Source organism: Salminus brasiliensis, chromosome 9 (assembly GCF_030463535.1).
Source record: "Salminus brasiliensis chromosome 9, fSalBra1.hap2, whole genome shotgun sequence".
Classification (NCBI taxonomy): Eukaryota; Metazoa; Chordata; class Actinopteri; order Characiformes; family Bryconidae; genus Salminus; species Salminus brasiliensis.
In genome coordinates, this window is record NC_132886.1 from 11,751,611 (window position 1) to 11,772,634 (window position 21,024).

The 21,024-nt window shown below is 40.1% G+C and overlaps 2 protein-coding genes across 4 annotated transcripts in view; one reads left to right on the forward strand and one right to left on the reverse strand.

Moving 5' to 3' along the window:
• gigyf1a (GRB10 interacting GYF protein 1a) overlaps nucleotides 1–16,521 on the reverse strand; it is a 34,418-nt gene extending 17,897 nt beyond the window's left edge. For both annotated transcript variants that reach the window (XM_072687415.1, XM_072687414.1), the window contains exons 1-4: nucleotides 16,314–16,521; nucleotides 4,221–4,826; nucleotides 2,683–2,744; nucleotides 1,657–1,786 (exon numbers count right to left, since the gene is read on the reverse strand). In XM_072687415.1, coding sequence (XP_072543516.1) covers nucleotides 1,657–1,786; nucleotides 2,683–2,717 — 165 coding nt within the window. In that variant the 5' untranslated portion in view covers nucleotides 2,718–2,744; nucleotides 4,221–4,826; nucleotides 16,314–16,521. The remainder of the gene's footprint in view (nucleotides 1–1,656; nucleotides 1,787–2,682; nucleotides 2,745–4,220; nucleotides 4,827–16,313) is intronic.
• Nucleotides 16,299–20,328, forward strand: pop7 (POP7 homolog, ribonuclease P/MRP subunit). 2 transcript variants are annotated; one of them, XM_072687416.1, is made up of 3 exons: nucleotides 16,299–16,639; nucleotides 17,695–17,813; nucleotides 18,964–20,328. In XM_072687416.1, the coding sequence occupies exon 3, from the start codon at nucleotides 18,974–18,976 to the stop codon at nucleotides 19,427–19,429; it is 456 nt and encodes a 151-aa protein (XP_072543517.1). In that variant the 5' UTR covers nucleotides 16,299–16,639; nucleotides 17,695–17,813; nucleotides 18,964–18,973; the 3' UTR covers nucleotides 19,430–20,328. The 2 variants fall into 2 exon arrangements, with proteins under 2 accessions (XP_072543517.1, XP_072543518.1); XM_072687417.1 differs by having other exon boundaries at nucleotides 18,967–20,328.
• The last annotated feature ends 696 nt before the right edge of the window (nucleotides 20,329–21,024 follow it).

Consider the following 21,024-nt stretch of genomic DNA (forward strand, 5'->3'; position numbering starts at 1 on the left):
TAAAAACAGCCCTCGGGTCAATTTCTGGCACATGCCGCAACATCGGACTAAGTCATTTGGCTGCAGGCTGCTGCCTCTAGAATGCATAGAATGCTGAAACACCAGTGTTCAGGCAGACCAACACAAGTGAACAAGCATGCTACAAGGCAGCAGAAACCACACTCAGGCATATACCTGGATCTGCTGGAGCTTCACATGGGTTGGTAGGAAAAGAGCTTCAGGGCTTGAACATTTAACATGTATTCTCTCTTTGACTGATCTGGTTTGAAAAGTGCCTTCTATTCTTTCTAAAGTTCAGTCTATTGATCCATGATGAATGGGCCAATAGAAATGCTCCAAAATTACTTCTATATCTTTTTACATTAACGTTCATTGAAAGTTAAGAGTTTTTTCCTTCTCCTGTTAAGTTATCATTCTGGAGATACAAGTTTTTTCCATGACAGCATTCAATATATAGACAGACAGAGCTGTCTGAGCTATTACATTAGCCTAATTACACCTGCCTAATACGGAGTAGGTCCCCCTTGCGCCACCACAACATATCTGACCACTGAAGACCTCTGAAGGCGTCCTGTGGTATCTCGTACCGAGATGTTAGCAGAAGCTCCTTTTCTTCTCTAGTTCTGTAAGTTGTGAGTTAGGGCCTCCATGAATGACATAAACGAGCCTTACGTGCCCATGACCTGTTACCGGTTTACCCAGTTGTCCTTTCTTGGACCACTTTTGGTAGGTACTGACCACTGCATACCAGAAAGACCCCATAAGACCTGCCTGATTTTTTTTTTAAGATGTTCTGATCCAGTGGTCTAGCCATCACAATTTGGCCCTTGTCAAAGTGGCACAGATTCTTATCTGTGTAATATATTCAATCCCTTGACAAATGTTACTGTAGATGAAGCTAATGTTTTTTACTTCGTCTGTCACTAAGGTGCTAATGTTATGGCTGATCAGTGAATATATGTTTATCAGAAACAACAGAAGAATGTGGACTGGCGCAGCACAGTGAGCGTAACACTACAAGATTTTACAGTGTTATGCAGTTCTTGCTCCACCAAAGTTACATAGCGCAGTAGCCATCATTCACACCTTGTTAGATGGGGCATGGGGCCTTACCTCACGGTTAGTGTGTTAGGTTGCTTATTTTTAAAAGAGGAGGTAACTAGTATCCAGTTTTAGCCTCTGAGGCTTGTAAGACATATCTGAAAACACATCCTTTGCAGTTTTACAGTGAATCCTTATCCTTCAGCAAGTTGGTTTTAAATGAAATGAGGAATTAGACTGATGAATCTGGCAAACAGCAGTAAAAGAGTGTTGACCTACACTCTTACAGCTTAAATCTTAAATCTTTACAGTTTAAATCTGTGTCAGTGTGCTGGTTTAGCTTATGACCATCAGCTTGGAGTGGTAAACTGGACAGATTTGAGAAGGGCAAAATCGTTTAGCACTGGCATCATTTGTTTAACTGCCCAGACAGACACATAGGCAGAAGGCCATCCTCAGCGTGTGGGTGCTAAAACACATTTGTGGTGTTGCAAGACCATTAAACAAACATCTAACATATCATGCTAGTGCAGTCTTGATTTTTCAGGATCTGTCATTTTTGGATTTGAAAAGCCTACATCAGCAATGGGCTGCCGGTTTATTATCGCTTCTTACCTTGTTGTCTTTGATATAAAGTGCTAACATCTCCTCTCGGCCGTAGCGATACTCGGCCAGCTTGTACTTTGGCATAGCAGGAGAGGGAGGAGGGGAAGTCACACTGCCTCCACTGGAAAGTGCTCGGAGCCTGTGGGGGAGCATGACCAAAAACATTTAAAAAAAGAAAGCAAGGAAGCAAAGAAACAGACAAAAAGAAAGAAAGAAAGACAAGAAATAAAGAAAAACACAGAAATTCAACATTAATAAGATCAACTGACAGGGTTTCACAGACCTGTCAATTCCAATCATACATCCTGTGTTTATTAATTTATTTATTTTAAACCATCTCCCAAGGCTGCTCTAAACTATACACACAAAACCAGATGTCTTTGGGCAAAGAGAGCAGCCTTTACAAAAACATAACTCCGCAGTGCACATGTCAACCCCAGGGGTAATCTTGAGCTGGCCACCGACCAACTATGCACACACAGCGGTCCTTGTCATTAGAGATGGACTCGCACCAGAAAGACAGGCCACACCTCACCGCCTAATCTCTACATAAACATTTACTGAATGCCAAGGGGAGCAGGAGCGCGAGAGAGAGAGAGAGCGCGAGAGAGAGAGAGAGAGAGAGAGAGCGCAAGAGAGAGAGCGCGAGAGAGAGAGAGCGCAAGAGAGAAAGAGAGAGAGAGCGCAAGAGAGAACAAAGAAGAGTAATGAAGTGATTCAGATGAAGGGAGAGTTTCTAGCTGCAGATTAAAGTGAATTCTTTCTGCCGATCACTCGGCAAGCACATAACTGCACAAGAGGGGGGCGGGGGCAAGAAATGAATGTCCTTTGAAAAGGGAAAGGAAGAAACAGGAGGACGCTAGCACAGAAGAATGAGGGAGGAGAAAGACGACGAAAAGGAAATGAGAAAGGAAACAAAAGATTTTGTGTGTGTGTGTGTGTGTGTGTGTGTGTGTGTGTGTGTGTGTGTGTGTGTGTGTGAGAGAGAGAGCGAGAGAGAGAGATGAATATTTTTCTTCTGAAATCCTAGCTTACCATTCTGGGCCGAAGTTAAGTGTCTCAGCTGTCATATTCCTCCCTTCGTCTCTGAGCTGAATCTATTTAAAAAAATAAATAAATAAATAAATAAATTAAAAAAAGGGGGGGGGGGGGGGTGCATTAGTAGTCAGCTTGCCAAAATATGAATAAACTGCACTGCTCTACAACTACCATTTACACGCAGTGCTACAAAAAAAAGCACACTGTAGTCCACACTCTTAAATATAATAGAGACAAAAAAAGTTCTTTTGTGCAATGCAATGAAGACAAATGGACGGCTTCGTAAAAAATAATTTTGGTAAGTGAGACGCAAAGACGACTGTTGAGAATCTTTTTAAAGTTTAAAGAAACATAATGGAAAGCATGTATACCATGGGTGCATCAATCAGGAATTTTTCAATGGCCAATTTCAATTACTTGATAGCCAAACCAGTCTAATTTAACCATTTTAAAACACACCCCATGAGTGAAAACTGATTTCGTTGAACAACCGATCAGCAGATAGCTCACAAGCCAAGTTTTTATACATGTCTAACAACCATCTAATGTTAAAAATGAACCATGCCATCATGATCTTGTCACTGGGATAACAGAAAACCCCTTTGATGCACTAGTGAAAACAAGCATTATGCTTGAGTGCAAAAAATAAAATCATTCACAACTAATGTGTGATTCGGTCATTGTAATCATGCAAAAACCTTCTATCTCTATTTTTGCGGTTCATCACTTTTTAACAATGCAATTCTGCAGGTCTCAAGTCAGCATTTCATGATAAGTGGAATCTTATGAACTTGATGGAATATCCCATTGAAATAACATTTACTGTATCTTAGTACAGGTGGTGTTTAGTTACACTGGGGCAGCATCACACTTGGGTAGCTGACTACTAATCTGCTAAAAATTCTTCAAATTCCAGCCCTTATTGAGAGTTATTTTATCAAGGGTATTTATATTAAAATAAATAAATAAATATAAACATTATATAGCTATCTATCCCTGGACAGTAGAGACAGAATAGAGTTGATATATATATATATATATATATATATATATATATATATATATATATATATATATAAAAAAGGATGACCACTGCCCCACCCCATCCCCAAAGCCCTAACTCATCCCAGAAATATTAGATAGAGCATCATCATCGTTCCAGAGAACACAGCTGGAATGCTCCACAGTTCAGGGATGGGGACTTTATACCTCTAATAGGCCAATAGATTCATGTTTATTAAGCTGTGTGAGCGCAGCTGTATGCATTCATTAGAAGTGGTGTCCACAAACATTTAGGCACAGTGTATATGTGATAAATCTGAAACAAAGATAATAAAATATCATAATTAATTAATCACCCAACTTAAAAGCTTTACCTAGAACCATACAATCAAACCAAGAACCATTTAGTAACTTTTATTACTAAATAGTGTATTACAGTCAACACATTATTACAATAAACACAACCTCAGCTTGTAAAACACACACACACACACAAACACACACACACAAACACACACACACAAACTTCTTACCCTGTCCAGAGGAGCGGAGCAGGCGAGACTAGGCTGGACCAGGCTTAGGTGAGAAGGCTGAGTGGTGTGCGCGAGTGTGCGTGTGTTGTGTGTGAAGGTATGTCTGTGTTAAGATTTCCAAACTTGAGAAAGAGTAGGGAAATAGCTGCCTTATACTGGGTGTGTCCAGGAGGTAAAAAAAAAAAGGTCAAAAGATCAAACGTGATGTGAAAACTCCTGTTCACAGTCCAGAAAAACCCAAAAAACAAGAATACCTCAAACAAATAAAAACATACAAAACAAAAGAAAAAAACCCCTTTGAGTCAGAAAAATGATGGAAAAAATAAAATTCAAGACTAATACCAATCACTGTCTGATAACAGCAAAACTTTGATACTGACGTTAAAACCCAAGTGCAGTTGCGATAATCGAATGCTAGAAACAGAAAACAAAATCAGATCAGCTGGCAACGCAGCCGTCCAAAGCAGGTGACCGCGACTCTCTTCCTCCGTCCTCCCTGCCTCCTCTTCTCTCCCACTCCCTCCTTTTCTCTGGCTCTGGCTGAAACGCTGTATGACCAGGACCCCAAAAGGCAACCCTCACTCTCAGATGGTTCTTCTTTAACCTCTGCAATCAACAGAGAAGAGAACAGGAATCAGTGAGGACATGAACATCTGACAAATTCAACACACTTATTTAATGTGCTTCATTGTTTCGAGCAAGTTAGTCAATTAGCCTAAAAATAACAACTGTAAACGTCAGGTCTATACTGGGGGGAAAATAAAAATAAGAACTTGAAAATCAACCACTTCCATGTTTATGAATGTGCAACAATGGTGGCCCTAGTTCTGGCAGTGTACAACATCCAGCCTGGTAATTTATGATGAAGTCCATTGAACAATGCTGAATAAAATCATACATGTGGCTAAAAATATCGCTCAGCCACTATGGCAACCCTCTCTTATAACATGACCTGCTCAGGAACCGGCAGAAAGACTATGAATAAAAAAAAGCTGATCATGGGAGTAATCCATAAAGCAGGATTTCTAAGCTAGTCTGAAAATCACATTTTAAAAAGCAGAGGACTGCCCAATAGCTCATCTCGAATTGCACAGGCTAGACGCTGGGCTCAAGGTATCTGGCTAATCTGAGTAATCCTGTTCTGTGAAATACCACAACCACCCCTCTGATCCAAAATGACCACCACAATGACCCACAACCACCATTCTGATTATTAAACAACTACCACCACCATTACCACCCGACCCACAACCACCACCACCACCAAAAAACAAAACAAAACAACCATTCCCACCACCGCTTCTAGAGCTGGGCAATAAAACAATATTTTATCGTATTGTGATACAATCTGCTACTGAGATACACAGTATGCTGCTATTCTAATCATATCGAGAATTAGTGCTTAAAAAACACTGAGCAACTACAGGTTTCATAACAGACAGGGTAATTAGGCATGTTTAATGAGATGACATTCAGCAGATGTTGAGCAAAAATCACTGTATGTAGTACGGGTGAATATTTGATTAGTAGTTTTTATGAATCTGTTGCTACTGATGTCTGTGGTTACATGTATTGTGATAAATATTGTGATATAGTATTTTTATATCATACGGTTTTGCCCTAACCGCTACCACCACCATCAAATAGCAACTCCCCGTCCCACCCTCTGATCCACGACCACCACCACAACAAACATTCTTTACTTAATTTGCTAACTGATCCACAACCTTCACTACTTAGTTATTGTATCACACAATTCATACCTTTATTTGAACAATTATGGCAAATAATTAAAGCTCATGAAGCCAAGCATGAGCAAAAAAAAAAAAAAAAAAAAAAAAAAAAAAAAAAAAAAAAAAAAAAATTATATATATATATATATATATATATATATATATATATATATATATATATATATATATATATATATATATATAGCATTTCAGACTCCTATAGAGAACAGTGGGCCAATCAACAAAGACATGGAAAAAATGATCCCAAGGGTTGAGATACTGCATCTGTATACATCATGGCAACAGAGATATCTAAGCAACACAGATCAGCACTGTGTGTTTTTCTACTACTGAAGGAGTCTGCTTATAGGCAAAGACAAAGAACGCTTGGGATGAATGTATATCTAGTCTAAATGTGTCAAAGCCGCATTTTATTTTGCATTACAAAGCCATTAAACAAATAAGAAGAGTTAAGACATTATTGTTGTGGTTCTAACTCTCAGTATTAAATGCAACAAATCCTAAATCTAGATCAAGGACGCAAAATTCTTTGGTGGGGTGCCTGGAGAAACAACAAAATAAATAAATAAATAAATAAAATAACATTAATCATTAGTCATTACTGCAAAGTACTAATCATCATTTAACTGCTATGGGCATTTTCACATATTTCTGACCTGAAGGTCCAAACCAAGGTTCATGTTTTTTGTTACATTGTGTTTTGATTTCACACGGCAAATTAAACTAAAGAACTTTTTAATGAACTTTTTTTTAACTTTTTAACTTTTAAAAAGTCCTGTAGTCATCACCTATGTGGGCTGCGTCTCCCTATACACAACACTATTTGCTCTGCAGAAGGAAGTGCATCTGATGTCACCGTGCTGTCAACACGGAAGGTATCCTTTCCCAAAAAATAAAAAATAATAATAATTAAATGAATGAACAGACTAATTTTATCCTGCTAAACTGCTGATATTACAGTATTATTACCAGCAGCACCAACTTCAAGTGCAGTACTCAAGGCTAGCTCCAATTTGCCAAATGAATGTGCTTGTCATGGACTGTTTAATGGGTGATGGTGGTACAACAATTGGTCCAAATGTCTGAACCATCTTTATATAAAAAAAACAAACAAAAAAACAACTAATAAACTAATCATGGTTCAGTTTGCTTCTGACTAAGACCCCCTCTATCTGACCAAAATTTTAAATATACCATAAAGGTGTATTAACATGTATTAAGGTTAAACATCAGCTGCTGACAGGTATCTAATGAAGAACCTACTGAACTGAAAGCCTCACTTAACTAATCAGAACCTTTTCTGCTAACTGCTGCTATTCAAAGTTACATAGGTACCTTTTACACCTGCAATTTTGGTTTAGACCTGAACTTAAAAGTCTCTGAACAAAACAAAACAAAAACAAAAAAAAACAACAACCCAACATGGTAGGTGTGAAAGCAACCTAAAAGTCCATTAGATCTTATAACAATATTATTTATAATATATATCTCAGGCTACCAAATTTCTTTTATATACACTAGGCCATCAGACAGGCGGAGTGCGAATCCCCGTAAATAATCTAATAGAAGAGAAATGACTACCATCTGAGGCTGCTGTGCCTGCGGCCATTTAACCTGATGTCTTTTGTCCAAAAGCTGAGCCATGACACTACTTTCTCAAGACTAAAAGCCATTTCATCTGAAGTCTGAGACCTTCCGCTGGGACCTGAGGTTGCCCTTTAAAAAGGGAATCATAACAGAGACTTCCCACACAATGATGTCTGCCTGTCCAAACTGCACACAGTTCCCTGAATTCTTGTTTGCCAATTTGGTATGTTGCTAGCTTGGCAGATAACTTGATGTCATTCAGGCAGGAAGGCAACTGCTATCACAATAAACCCTCCATGTGATTCTACTGTTTACATCCAAAACAACTGAGCTTACCTGAAATATTTACTAGACATCCTACCTATTTAGACTCTTGATCAAACCATCATCATCAGCATCGTCATCATCGTCTGTACCACAGAGAGTGGAATGGCAAATACATTTACATTTAAGGCATTTAGCAGACACTCTTATCCAGAGCAGCTCACAAAAGTGCTTCACCGTTTTCAAAAAAAAAAAAAAAAAAAATCTTGGCTTATTTGTATCAGCTAGAATCCAAAAGATACCTCGAAGCTCCGACACTACTAATTACTAAAGTCAGTATGGAGGCCATAATACTCAGCACTACACTTTGCCAAAGAAGAGCCCTGGAAGAGGTGTGTCTTCAGTCAGTGGTTGAAGACCGAGAGTGACTCGGCCTTTCGGACACACAGGGGACCTTCGTTCCACCATATCAGTGCCAGGACAGAATGCCACACAAGTGATGGTGGTGCAGCCAAGCTAGGCTTGTCTGACCATTTCTGTCTCGACACACACACACACACACACACACACACACACACACACACACACACACACACACACACACACACACACACACACACCTAAACTCTACATACCACATAAACAAAAGCATTACTAATGGTGGCACGCTTTTTTTTTTTTTTTTTTTTTTACATAACAAAAATATTAACAAATGATAATTAAAAAAATGAAATTGTGGAATTTTGGACGTAGCCCACAATAATGTCATTTATTAGGCCTAATCTGTGGGATTTCTCTACATGCATGTGTTGTCCTGATTTTCTGCTTTCGCTGGGCTGGTTAACCACCCACTCCAGCGTACCACAAGACATTTAAGTGGATCCCGTGGGAGCACAAACCTCTAGCGTAGAATGAATATCAAGTGTCGCCAAAGCTGGTTTGTTTTCATCCCATTTGCAGGACCACAACTTTTCCAGCTAATCTCTCGCTACAATGATACCACATGGTCATTTTAAGCTAAATCAAGTAAGTTCCCAACCCTAAACAACAAAAACAAAAAACACCTCACACCACAAGGGCTGGTTGGCAGCACTGGGCAGCAAGCTATCCAATTACCATTACTCAGCTTATAAAGCAGACCACTTCATTCAGAACACCACAAAAAAGTGAAAAAGGCTGCTGTAATACGCTCTTGAGCATTAGCCGGTCAACTTACTGTGAACTGCAGATCAGCGCGAACGAGAAGGAAAAAAAATACATATATAAAAATCACCCGTTCTACGAAGGTGGGTTGTCAATTACAGTACAAGTAACACTACAGCTGTCCATGTTTAAAAAGATGAACTCAACATTCAGTGAAATCCAAACTTTCAACAAGGGTACAACCCAGTTTCCAATGCTACAGTTCAACACACTGAAAAATTAGGTCTCTTTAGTGGTGAACAGTCCAAAAAGCAACATCCCATGAAAGATCAGTGGGGTCAGCGTTAGTCGCACTGCACTGTTACTGCCAAGCTTGCATAATGCCCTGATGCAGACACTGTGTACGGTACTAGAGGTAGGACGTACCTACAGATTTACTTACTCACACACTTAAAACAGTGTTGATAAGCACATGTAGAACGTACATTTCTTACATTTTGGTCTCAGTCAGAGAATTGATTTATAGTTAGAAATCTGGATCAGAAAAGTTAGAATACTGCTAAATCCAAAATACCAAAAGAGTGATGGAAAAAGGGTTTTTCGATTAAACAATGACGCATTAAGCCGCACATCTTGATGCGCCTTATCAGTTGACTGGAAACGTCTGGCGCTACGGATGGTCCGACCATGACGTACAGCTTTTCAAAGGTTGCTTTCGACATTCTTAAACACAGAATCCAAAGCTTGCCTGGAAAATTGTTCTGTATTAATCTCTCCTCATTGTCTGGTGTGTTTACGCTCCCACATGCATGGCGTACATCATCGGGGTGGCAGGGAGGTCTCATTCACTCAAAGTCAGTCGTTTCTGGCTCCAGTCCGGTCGGCATCATTCAAATCTACAGGTTTAGAACGCGAGCAGGGCTGCGGCAGAGTCCGACTCAGTTGGGAAATAGGTTTTTCAAATAATACGTAAATAATACGACCCAAGGTATCAAAAGCATTAGACACAAAGCAAAAAAATGGCTTGTAAACTGGCCAAAGTTTTGAAGGCATACCACAGCAGCACTCGCACAATGCACTCGCACCTTTAGAGAAGACCATTCTAGACAACGGGCCGCCAGAAACAGCAAACCCACCTTAACTGCTGTCTATTTAAGTTAAAGGCTGGTTCATATCTAGTGCTGCATCTGCACTGCTTGGTGTTCTTACCTCTTTTGCACCACCAACACTGGCAACCACGTACTTTGACACCAGAGTTGTAGTTGTAGCTGGACGCTGCTCTTTCCCACACAGTAGAAACGAGGAAAAACGAAGGAAACGGACCCGTGTCTATTTGTTAAGGATTTTTGGGAATGCACAGACACCTGGGTGAAAGTAAAGCTACAAGATCCCCTTTTCAAATCTGATAATATTACATTACGCAACAACAACAAATTGCTGACCCAGAGCACTTTATTTGTTATATGTTATTTTAAAAAACAAACAAACAAACAAAAAACACAGACCCCAGTGTGAACACCCACTGATCACAGACAGTCAAACAGCACGGAGTTGGTCAGTGTTGCCAGTGTGTGTGTGTTTGTGCTTGACAGGATATTAAACCATATGGAATGACTGTATTTAGCCATTATTACACATAAGCACACGTCTTTGTGTAGGTAATGGCATAAATACTGTATAGTCGATCACACACCCCACTGCACTGCTGACCGTTATGCTGAAAGGTCTTGTTTAAACCTGCAGTTTTGCACTTAATAAGTAAACCCTTATTTTGAACTTTTTCAAAATAAAAGTAAAATATAAAAAAAAAATAAAAATAAAAAATTATAATAATAATCAAATAATATTTTTTCGAAAGAATAAGAAATATTCCAGTCAAAAAAAAAAAAAAAAAAAAGGAATCATTTGATGATTCAAATAATCTACAAAAAAGGTGCAGCCCTACTTAAAAAAATAAAAAACCAAAACACACCTATTTTATACAATCCCAATAATCACACACCCAACTGAGTGAAATGAGCTTGTTATTGAAAATTCAGTTTATTTAGATAAAAGAAATCTGAATTCTGCCACTTTTTGAAGTACACTTTTTTTTTTTACTGAAGCCTACTGAGTGAAAAAAGTTGGCACCTGAGCCAAACACACACACACACACACTTATTCCAGCATGAGTCATGCAATATTTTCAAAATACAAACCAGGGCAAGTTATTCTGATGCATCCAACTTCCAACATAAACAATACACTTCAAACACTGACAGGAAATATTAGGCAAAAAAAAAAAAAGTGTGTTTGAGCAGATATGCACAAGACTGTATTACTCAAATGTACCCACAATGTTGCCTAAGAAGCCATACCAGTGTGAGCAATAAGAGGAAGAAGGTAAACAGCAAGTGCGTGCAGCTCCCTAATAGAACCTATTCAGAACATGTCTGATCTAAAGTGGCCACCGCTGCAATCGAAATGACTCAGCCCACATTTCTAATCACGTTTATTGGCACAATGTACAAACTTTCAGCTCTTGGGATTTGCAGAAGGTGGTTGCAGCAGCAAACGACAAAATACTAGTGAACTGGAGGTTAGCTCCCTAAGATTCCTCCGGAGCGCGGTCAGAAGCTGGTGTGTGGCTGTGGTCAGGTTCAGGTTTGGGGGATTACTGAGTACTGAAGACACCGGTCATGAAGGGGGCGAATAATTCTGACACTGCAGTCGTCATTGAAAGTATTGCATTTTGAGTACATTCAGAGAAAATACTTGTTAATTAGTTGTGTTGAACTACTTAAAGTGGTCTTGTTTGATGGTGTTTGTTGCAAACAGCTAAAATTGTCAATTTTGCAAATAAGCCTACTTTGCAATGGGGGTTGAATTACTCCGTATATGAACTCTGAGAAACACAAGATCGCTATTTTCAGTTGTGCTTGATTGTGTGCAAACCAACAACGAGGACTAAGTTTCATGATGACTGGGGTCACAACCTACGTGACTGTACTGCACATAGCGTAACTGACCACCGGGATTAAAATTACACCTAGCCTGTAGCCTTATATAGGGTCTGTTCAACAGAAACGTCTCGCTGTGTCTCGAACACATCGGACTACACTGGAGGTAGAGCAGATCGCGCTTTAGAGACTTAGAAAGTATAACTTCATCAAATCTGCTCTCATTATGTATATGGAATATGGAGAATATGGAGATGCTTCATGTTGCTATGCAATATTTTTACACTAGCTGTTGCGGACAGGCTCTCTGTTAGTGGTCTCTCTCTTTTTTTCCCCTTTCTTTTTTTCTTCATCATATATGCAATGGTTCTGTGTTGTCTCAGTGTATCACTAATGCTACTTACGACACACAGGAAAGCATTAGAATGACTTACTGCAGCAGAATAAATAACCTTTTAGCTAATGAGCACTTATATAGACAATAATAATAATGATGATATCATGAAAATAACACCACTACTCTTCACACTCAGCACAAAGAGAGAGAAGCAAATCACAGAAGTTATTTTTGGCCACGGAGAGGAAAACAGCTTGTCTGTGACGGTCTGAAATTCTAGACTCTAGACAAGATCAGAGCAATGCCCATCATCACAAAATAAATGAACTACAAATGCCAACAAATCAGAAACTTCCGCTGTTGAAACTCCCCCGACTCTGATCCTGTTCCTGATGAAGCAAGACAACAGCATGATTCACCACTACCAAAGGTATACTGTGTGTGTGTGTGTGTATGTATGTGTATATATATATATATATATATATAAAGCGCAGTACATCTGCAGTATGTTCCACACCACGATACAATAAAATATCGTCATATTGCCCAGCTCTAACGCATTTCGCCTGTTCTGCTCAGGCCTAGTCTCAGCACTGTTACTGCAGAAGGAAGACAACCAGAACATGTTTGCAAGTGAAATCCTGAACTTACATAAACATTCACCACACCAGTGAGGGTGGACTGATCTGTGTACTGCTCCGACGGTGGCCATGAACTTTCTCCTGGAGTACTGTAGGCTCTCTCCCTCTCTCTCTCTCTTATCCCCTCACATTCCATCCCTCACAAAATTCTCAGCATTAAACTGGGGATTCACAGATATGAGAATCTCAGACCAGCACAGATATCCAATATGTGCGCCACTTATGTGCCAATGCCAAGATATTAGCACGTACAAAAGGTAGAAGTTGGGACTCTGTCCATCTAGGTTAGTATAACAGAAGAAAGTAGCAAAAGAATCTGTAAAAACATAAAAGCATATATTTTAGTTCTGCAGCTCAGCATCAACTAAACATACTGCTCTTCTGGCGCAAAATAAATCATCAAACACTGGGTTGGAGCACCAGCCAAATCTAAAAACGCTGTCAAAATAAATGTTTAAGCAAATATCTAGGCCTGCTTAAGCCTGATGTTATAATGCACCCCTACATGAAGCATTATCATGTTGATTATACAGATGTGAGATAGGTAACCTAAACTAGGGGCGGCACATTACCACTTTTTCATGTGTACATTGCAACCTTGAGTCTCTGCCAATACCAACAGCAATCCGATACCATCCTTTTCCCTCTCTAAGCCTTTAGCCCCCCCAGGTCAATCATGTGTGATTTTTTAAATAGCGGGATGTAACTTTATTTGACTAAGAATTCCAGATTTTATAAGAACGCCTGTTATTTTCAGGAGATTCTAGGCTGAATTTGAGACGTAAATATTACAGAATTTAGATATTTGCACAAACCCGACCACATTCTGATCATCAGTTTAATTCACCTCCGCATTTAGAGTTGCTGCTAAAAACAGATAGGGTTTGATAGGGTGAGTATCGTTGCTTACAATAACCTGTATCTCTGAGTTATGAATCCTAGACTACCAGCACCAGCAGTCTTGAACCATGCATTTCCTTCATAATTTAGAGTAATGGATCAGATACTTATACTTTTTTCTCCTTCCAACATCAGATCCAATGAGTTCAACAAGCATCAAGCTGATACGGAGTATTGGATTGGCGCGACCCTTGGTTTTAAAGTTTCTAAAAGACGACCTGAGTAGTAGCAACAAAAAAAGAGCAGCTCGAACATCCAGCATCCACCAGCACAGTAGCCGCAGCTATTCTCTATTCTCCTCATTTCATATCGTTTTGGAGTACAAAGCTAAATAATACACCTCAAAAGACAGAGCCGTGACTGATCACCAAGAAGGCAGGTCCTGAAACCAATGCAAACCAATAAAGGAAAGAAATTAAAGAGCTAAATCATCACTACATTTAGTATCTCAGCAAAATTCAGACTGCTTTCCACATAAATCTGGACAGCTGTAAAATAATTTACCGTTCAAATATACTTTACGCAAGAATTTGAAAGCAAATATACCACACGGTTTAATAGTACATATAACTGAGCAAAAAGGAAATAGCACATACATTTCACAAACTATGATAAATCCGACTGTTAGAGAGATGTTATACAGTACAGTGTTAATGAGGTCTCATACATCACCATATAGCATCATATTTTCTTTAAGTTTTACTATAGGCTTTTGTAAGGGCATCCCTAGACCTGCAGCCGTCCGTTTAAAGGCCAGGCTCCCTCAGCTACCTTTAAACACTGGCAGTGAGCAGCAGGAGAGTGGCTGGGCAGCAGGCAGGAGGCCAGCAGCAGCGTTTACTCACTGAGAGCGTGTTGATGTGAATGTGCGATGGCGGCCCATCAGGGGCAGCTTATCTGGCCATGCTGCAACATTTGGCTTTGCTGGTACGGTGCTCGTACGATGCGATTGGGTAAAAGCCGGACATTGAGAAACCTCTTCTTCCTTTCCCTCACATTTAGCTAGATTAATAATGATGAATTCTGATCATAATAATAATAATAATAATAATAACAACATGGAGAACTGCTCCGTAGAAGAGAGTGCATCTAAATACGGCCTGCATGTTGACAGTGCTTTAGATAGGCTAACAAGCCCCAGTACACAAACCTCTGACTGCAAGGAGAGGCGAAGATTATCCAGTCCACCTTAAGCGGCGCAGCATTGCACTCAGAGCCTGTGCGGACACCGTAACGTGGCTGCTGCGGCATTTAAGGTGGACCGGAAACGTGGACTACAAAGCTGGCCAATACGGAGCTAACGAGAGAGAGACAGAGAGAGAGAGAGAGAGAGACAGAGAGAGAGAAAGAGACAGACAGACAGACAGAGAAAGAGACAGACAGAGAGAGAGAGAGAGAGAGAGAGAGAGAGACAGAGAGAGAGACAGACAGACAGAGAGAGAGACAGACAGACAGAGAGAAAGAGACAGACAGACAGACAGAGAGAAAGAGACAGACAGACAGACAGAGAGAAAGAGACAGACAGACAGACAGAGAAAGAGACAGACAGAGAGAGAGACAGAGAGAGAGACAGAGAGAGAGAGAGAGACAGACAGACAGAGAGAGAGAGACAGACAGACAGAGAGAAAGAGACAGACAGACAGAGAGAAAGAGACAGACAGACAGAGAGAAAGAGACAGACAGAGAGAGAGACAGAGAGAGACAGAGAGACAGACAGACAGAGAGAGAGACAGAGAGACAGACAGACAGAGAGAGAGACAGAGAGACAGACAGACAGAGAGAGACAGACAGACAGAGAGACAGAGAGACAGACAGACAGAGAGAGACAGACAGAGAGAGAGACAGAGAGAGAGAGAGAGAGAGAGAGAAGGGGGCGGTGGTATCCGCATGTGTGTGTATGTGTTCCTGTATTTAGACCATTGGAAGGACCAAATAAATGACACCCCATAATAACAGGAAAGCATGGCATGTGTAGACGTGAAAACATTCAGCAACGGTAAAAGATGTCAAACAGTCCCGTCGAGTCACCGAGGTTATGTTCATGGCCGGGTGTAGCATTAGCTACTTGGCTACAGTATTACTCCAGCCATTCAGGTCAAGTCAAGTCCTCACAAAGATCAGAATACAAACCACAGCCCGCACACCCTCCACACACACCCCACACACACCGTCTCCAGCCCTCTCCAGCCCTGCTGTTTCAGCAGGCCACCCGTCCTCCTCAACTGCTCTGCTCACCGTGGCCTTCAACCATGGCCAAAGCTCACTCGGCTACAAACACAACCCCCACCCCCTTCACCTAGAAAAGCACCAGCGCCGTCTCCATTACTCACACCCCCTCCGACAAACGCGACGTTAGCAGCCCTAATGCCCCGGTTAGCCGACAGCACGGAGGCCAGGAAGACCCCAAAGTGCTCCCCCGAATCTGCTACAAACCTAGCTAAGCTAACTTAGCTCTCACAGACCCAGCCAACCCAAAAACATTCAAGGAGAGGAGGGGCGCTCTCTCCCTCCCTCTCTCTCTCTCTCACCTTTATTTCTGGAGCTAGAGATGCGTATTATTTCCAGTCGTCTCGGTTTCTGCGCATGTGACCGGGTGGTCTCTGACTGTCGACGTGCTCGTCCTCAAGAATCGCGTTATAATCCGCATCAAACCGCGTGTAATATGTACATAAAATGTGTTTGGCTCTCTCCGACGGTGCGCTGCTAGCTCGTCTGCTCGCTACTCTTGTTGTTTGTGTTTTAGGAAGATGGCCGTTCTGCTCGGCGGAGACCACGTGACTCTGTGGCGACGGACTGGAGTACCATATGAATGCGTCTGAGGAGAGGATTACAGCGCCCCCGGCGGCAAGGGCAGGCGAGCACACGCCTCCACAGCAGGACTCGCTGAGAGTGCTGATCACATGCTCAATATTTACAAGTGTAAAAGTGCAAAAACTCAACGCCAACCATAATTATGACGATTGTTAATTGCTTGGCCATATATCCAGTTTTAGATATTCATCATTAATGTGTAAAAAGAGCAAAGAATCAACGCAATCAATGCAAACACACGAAGAATCCGATTTATTGGCCAAGTATGTTGACACACGTAAGGCATTTGGTTCTGACCGTCTCTCTAGTATTATATGCAATATATGGACAATGTACATATCAGTTACAGACAGTTCACAATATACACACAATATACAAGCAATAAGTAGAGTATACAAGGACAAGCATATGCAATGTACATATTTACAGACAGAAAATGCAGATTATTTACTTCTATAGACTAAATATCCAATCTTTAGATGAAGTGATATTCTTTTATGTAAAAAAAAAGTAAACGGTAAAAACCTGCGTTTACAAAATGAAAGAAAAAAGACTTCAAATCAATGCCGAACGCAAAAACGTACATGTTTTTATTGTAGATCAGTTTTATTATTTATTATAGTAAAAAATATTATTTCATATTTTGCAATGTGACACCATTCAACTATATTTACCTTTATTACAGAAGTTAACAGAATAATGAGTTAGCATTATGTACCTTATGTTATGTTATTCATTTTTGTTTTGTACCTTTTGGTTTATGTATAGTGCCAATTTTAATTAATATGTCAATTAAAATATGTAATTTATATTACATAGGTTAAAAATGTGTACATTAAGGTCAGACTATTCGCTACGATAGAGCGACCGCTGATCTTTAAGTCATACGTGCAGGCAGGAAACGCAGCTTAGTAATGCTGCTTTCCCATCCCACAAACTGCAAATCTGCAAACACCTTCCAGCGGCACAAATACTTAAACAGAGATGTGCCTCGAAAGTCAAATGGCTACACAGACTATTGAAAAATAGCTCTCACGCCACAACAGTGTCGTATTTTTACAGTTGGCAGTCATTTGAGATTCGGTTGTTGTTTTGCAGCTTCACTATTTTGCACCAGGACATCATTGAACACAAGGAGACATCAGTTCCGGAAAAACTGGAAGCTCTTCCGGCATCTTCTGCGGTGAGGCGGTGTGTCGAGCCCACAAACAGAACAGGTATGTCTGTTATTACATTATGTGTTGCTGTTTTATTTAATTTTATTTTATAAGTTACTCAAAATCTCTGCTACGGTATGGATTATTACTGATCGGTTAAGTGTAAAGAGCTAAAACTACAGTGTAACCACATGTCACGTTTTGGTCAGCTCGCTATGCTTTCCAGCATTATGGGTGATCAGCGTGTGACAGAGACATACTAGTACCACCCTATATACCACCCTATATACCACCCTATATACCACCCTAAATAATAAGCGAACTGACTAAACCTTAATGTTATCTGTGCCTTGTAAAAAGGACATACATGAGCCTGAGAGTTAGTTAGCTAACATTGCTGCGAGTAATGTTGCTAATGCTGGTGCTCGTGGTCAGATCAGATCAGGTCAGATCAGATCAGATTAGATCAGATCAGATTAGGCTGGAGTGGAAAAGTATGTGTGTGGATTATAGCTGGAGTTTTATCAATACTACCCTGAATAAACTGCATTGTGTTCATGTAGACGTTTTCATTTTGTTTTTTTATCCATGTTAACCACTCCCTGTATTTATTTTCTATTATTTCTATTCCTGTATATATTCATTTTATTTGAATCTGCTCCCGTGTTATTGCAATTTTCACTGTCTACATGTTGCTGTAATCTTAATATATATCAAATGTTATCTATCTATCTATTTATCTATCTATGGCTAATGTTGAGCTTTCTCACCTGAATTGTTTTTATATTAAAAGAAAATAATTTTTAAAAAATCCTGTATTTTATATCCCCCTAAGGCCAGCATTTGATATTTGTGAACAACCAAATAGTCATAATTGATTTTTACATGTACATTGTCCAACCCCAATCTATCCCATAGAATTACATAGGTTTTATTACTATGCCATTAAGGCTGATATGTGTAAATTACCTATGTTTTGATAGGTTTCTGTGTATTATACTTGATTAGAAAATCAGTCAGGTGCGGCATCACCGAACACTCAATTTAAAACTTTTCATATATGAACTGTATCAATTGGGAGTAACTGGTACATTTTACAAATGTAAGAACACCCTTCAATAAAAAATGAGGAACCTTTAAGAAAAAACATCAGCAGTTTAGCCACTAAAGGTTTCCACTGTCAGATAAACTCTCTAATATTCCTCTTCAGAAGCCCTGAGATGGCAGATCCACGAAGTCAAGTCTCAGGCTCCGCATCTCAGAACCCACTGGGTTTTTCAACGCCTGAGGGCAGCACTGTTGAGATGGACCCAGTGGAGTACACCCTCCGCAAGCGGCTGCCAAGGAAGCTGCCCAAGAGGCGCAACGATGTGTACATCAACATGAAGACCGACTTCAAGGCCCAGCTGGCCAGGTGTCAGAAACTGCTGGATGGCGGTGCTGGTCACAAGGAAATCTGCATCCACGGTCTTGGACTTGCCATTAACCGGGCCATTAACATCGCCCTGCAGCTACAAGCTTTCAGCCAGGGGGCGCTGCAGCTGGCTGCAAACACTTCCACCGTAGAGCTGATAGACGATCTGGAGCCAGACGACCCCGATGAAGCCGGGGAGCCGCTAACGCGAACGAGGAACAACTCTGCCATCCACATTAAAGTGTTTTACCCCAATGCTTAGAAACTTACAGGCAGCTGTACAAACAGCCTGATTCCATTACATAGGTAAAGAAAGAGCCTCCTTTTTTTTCTTCCAAGTGGCAGATCTATCATACAGGGATAATCTGACCTGGTTTTAATTGCATTAACAGCTCCTGAATGTTAAGGAACTTTGATTGAATTGTTTGGGATGATAAAATTAAATATTGCCTGGCTTGAATGTTGCATTTCTGGGAGGGAGGGGAGGGGGGTATTAGTTGAGAACCTTTTTTAGAAACATTATGTGGAGGTTCTTTTAAACTTCATAAACACATTGTTTACTAAAAGGTTCTTTAGGGAATTAAATGTGGCATCTTTGTTGAGATCTTGTTTTTAAGAGTGCTGAGGAAACTGCACGTTTCTGAAACAATAAATAATCATTCAGGATAGATTTTGTGAAATGGAAGAGGCTAGGAGGTGTTTGCACATCTGCATTGGAATCAGGCAATTGACTAGACCTGCTGAGGGAAAGTCTGGTGTGGGAGTAGCTGACCCAACATTGACTGCACTCTACCCACTTGTCTCCCTATGGCAAGGAGACTGGCTGAGAGAAAGTGTATAGAGCAGTGCTCTGTGGGGATAAGCAGTGATGTATGTCTGTGAAACTAGTCCTGATGACCTTGTGTATGTGTAGGTGTCCAAAGGTTTGAGAAAACCTGAAGAAGATTTTGTATTGATGTGCTGTTTGAAGTACAGAGTAATATTTGCTGTGCCTATGCATGCTGTATTTCTGAACACGTTTGTGTTGTTCCTTTTAGGCATACCTTATTTGTATGACTCGTTTTCAGTTTTGGAGTATTTAATTTTTTTGAGGATGTTCAGATTTATGTACTGAAGGCTTTGTGCTGTTGTATATTTGTGTAAATAAAATTTGTAACAGTCTTTAGCTCAGGCATTTTCTTTTTGTGCCCACTTGAGGGCAGTATAATGTCTACAAATTTGCAGGAACACAAAACAGAAGTCCACTTCCGTACAGTTCTCTTTAGTCTGTTTTAACTTTGCCTTGTTCAGGGCAGTAGTTCTAATCCCCTTTTCACAGAGCCCAACTCACTATTCCACATTTTTACTTTGTCCCACTTCCTAACACACAAGGTTAAAAACATGGCCTGGATTGAGAAACATTGAGAATACATTGCTGAAGGCACTTAAAGAAAGTAAATAAATAAATATGAGTAATAATAATAATAAATATATTGGGCTGTATTAGCCAGGTTATAATATTATATTGTACAGAAAAACACAAACCCACAGACTTTTTCTAAAAAAAGCTTTGCATGCTAAGATACAAACTACACACTCTTAAACATAATGGTGCTTTAGAGGGTTCCACAAGAGAACCATTTTTGATTCCATAAAAAAAGATGTATTACAGTAAAGAACCTTTTTGAAGGTCTAAAGAGCTTCACACTCTCACATCTCTTATTACAAACATGGTTCTTTATGGAACCAAAAGTGGTTCTTCTATAGCATCGCTCAAAGAAACCTTTGACACACCTTGATTTGAACCCTTTATAATCTAGGTTTATTATTTAGTTATTGATTTTAATGCAGAAACTAGTGTGAATTAACTATTTGGTG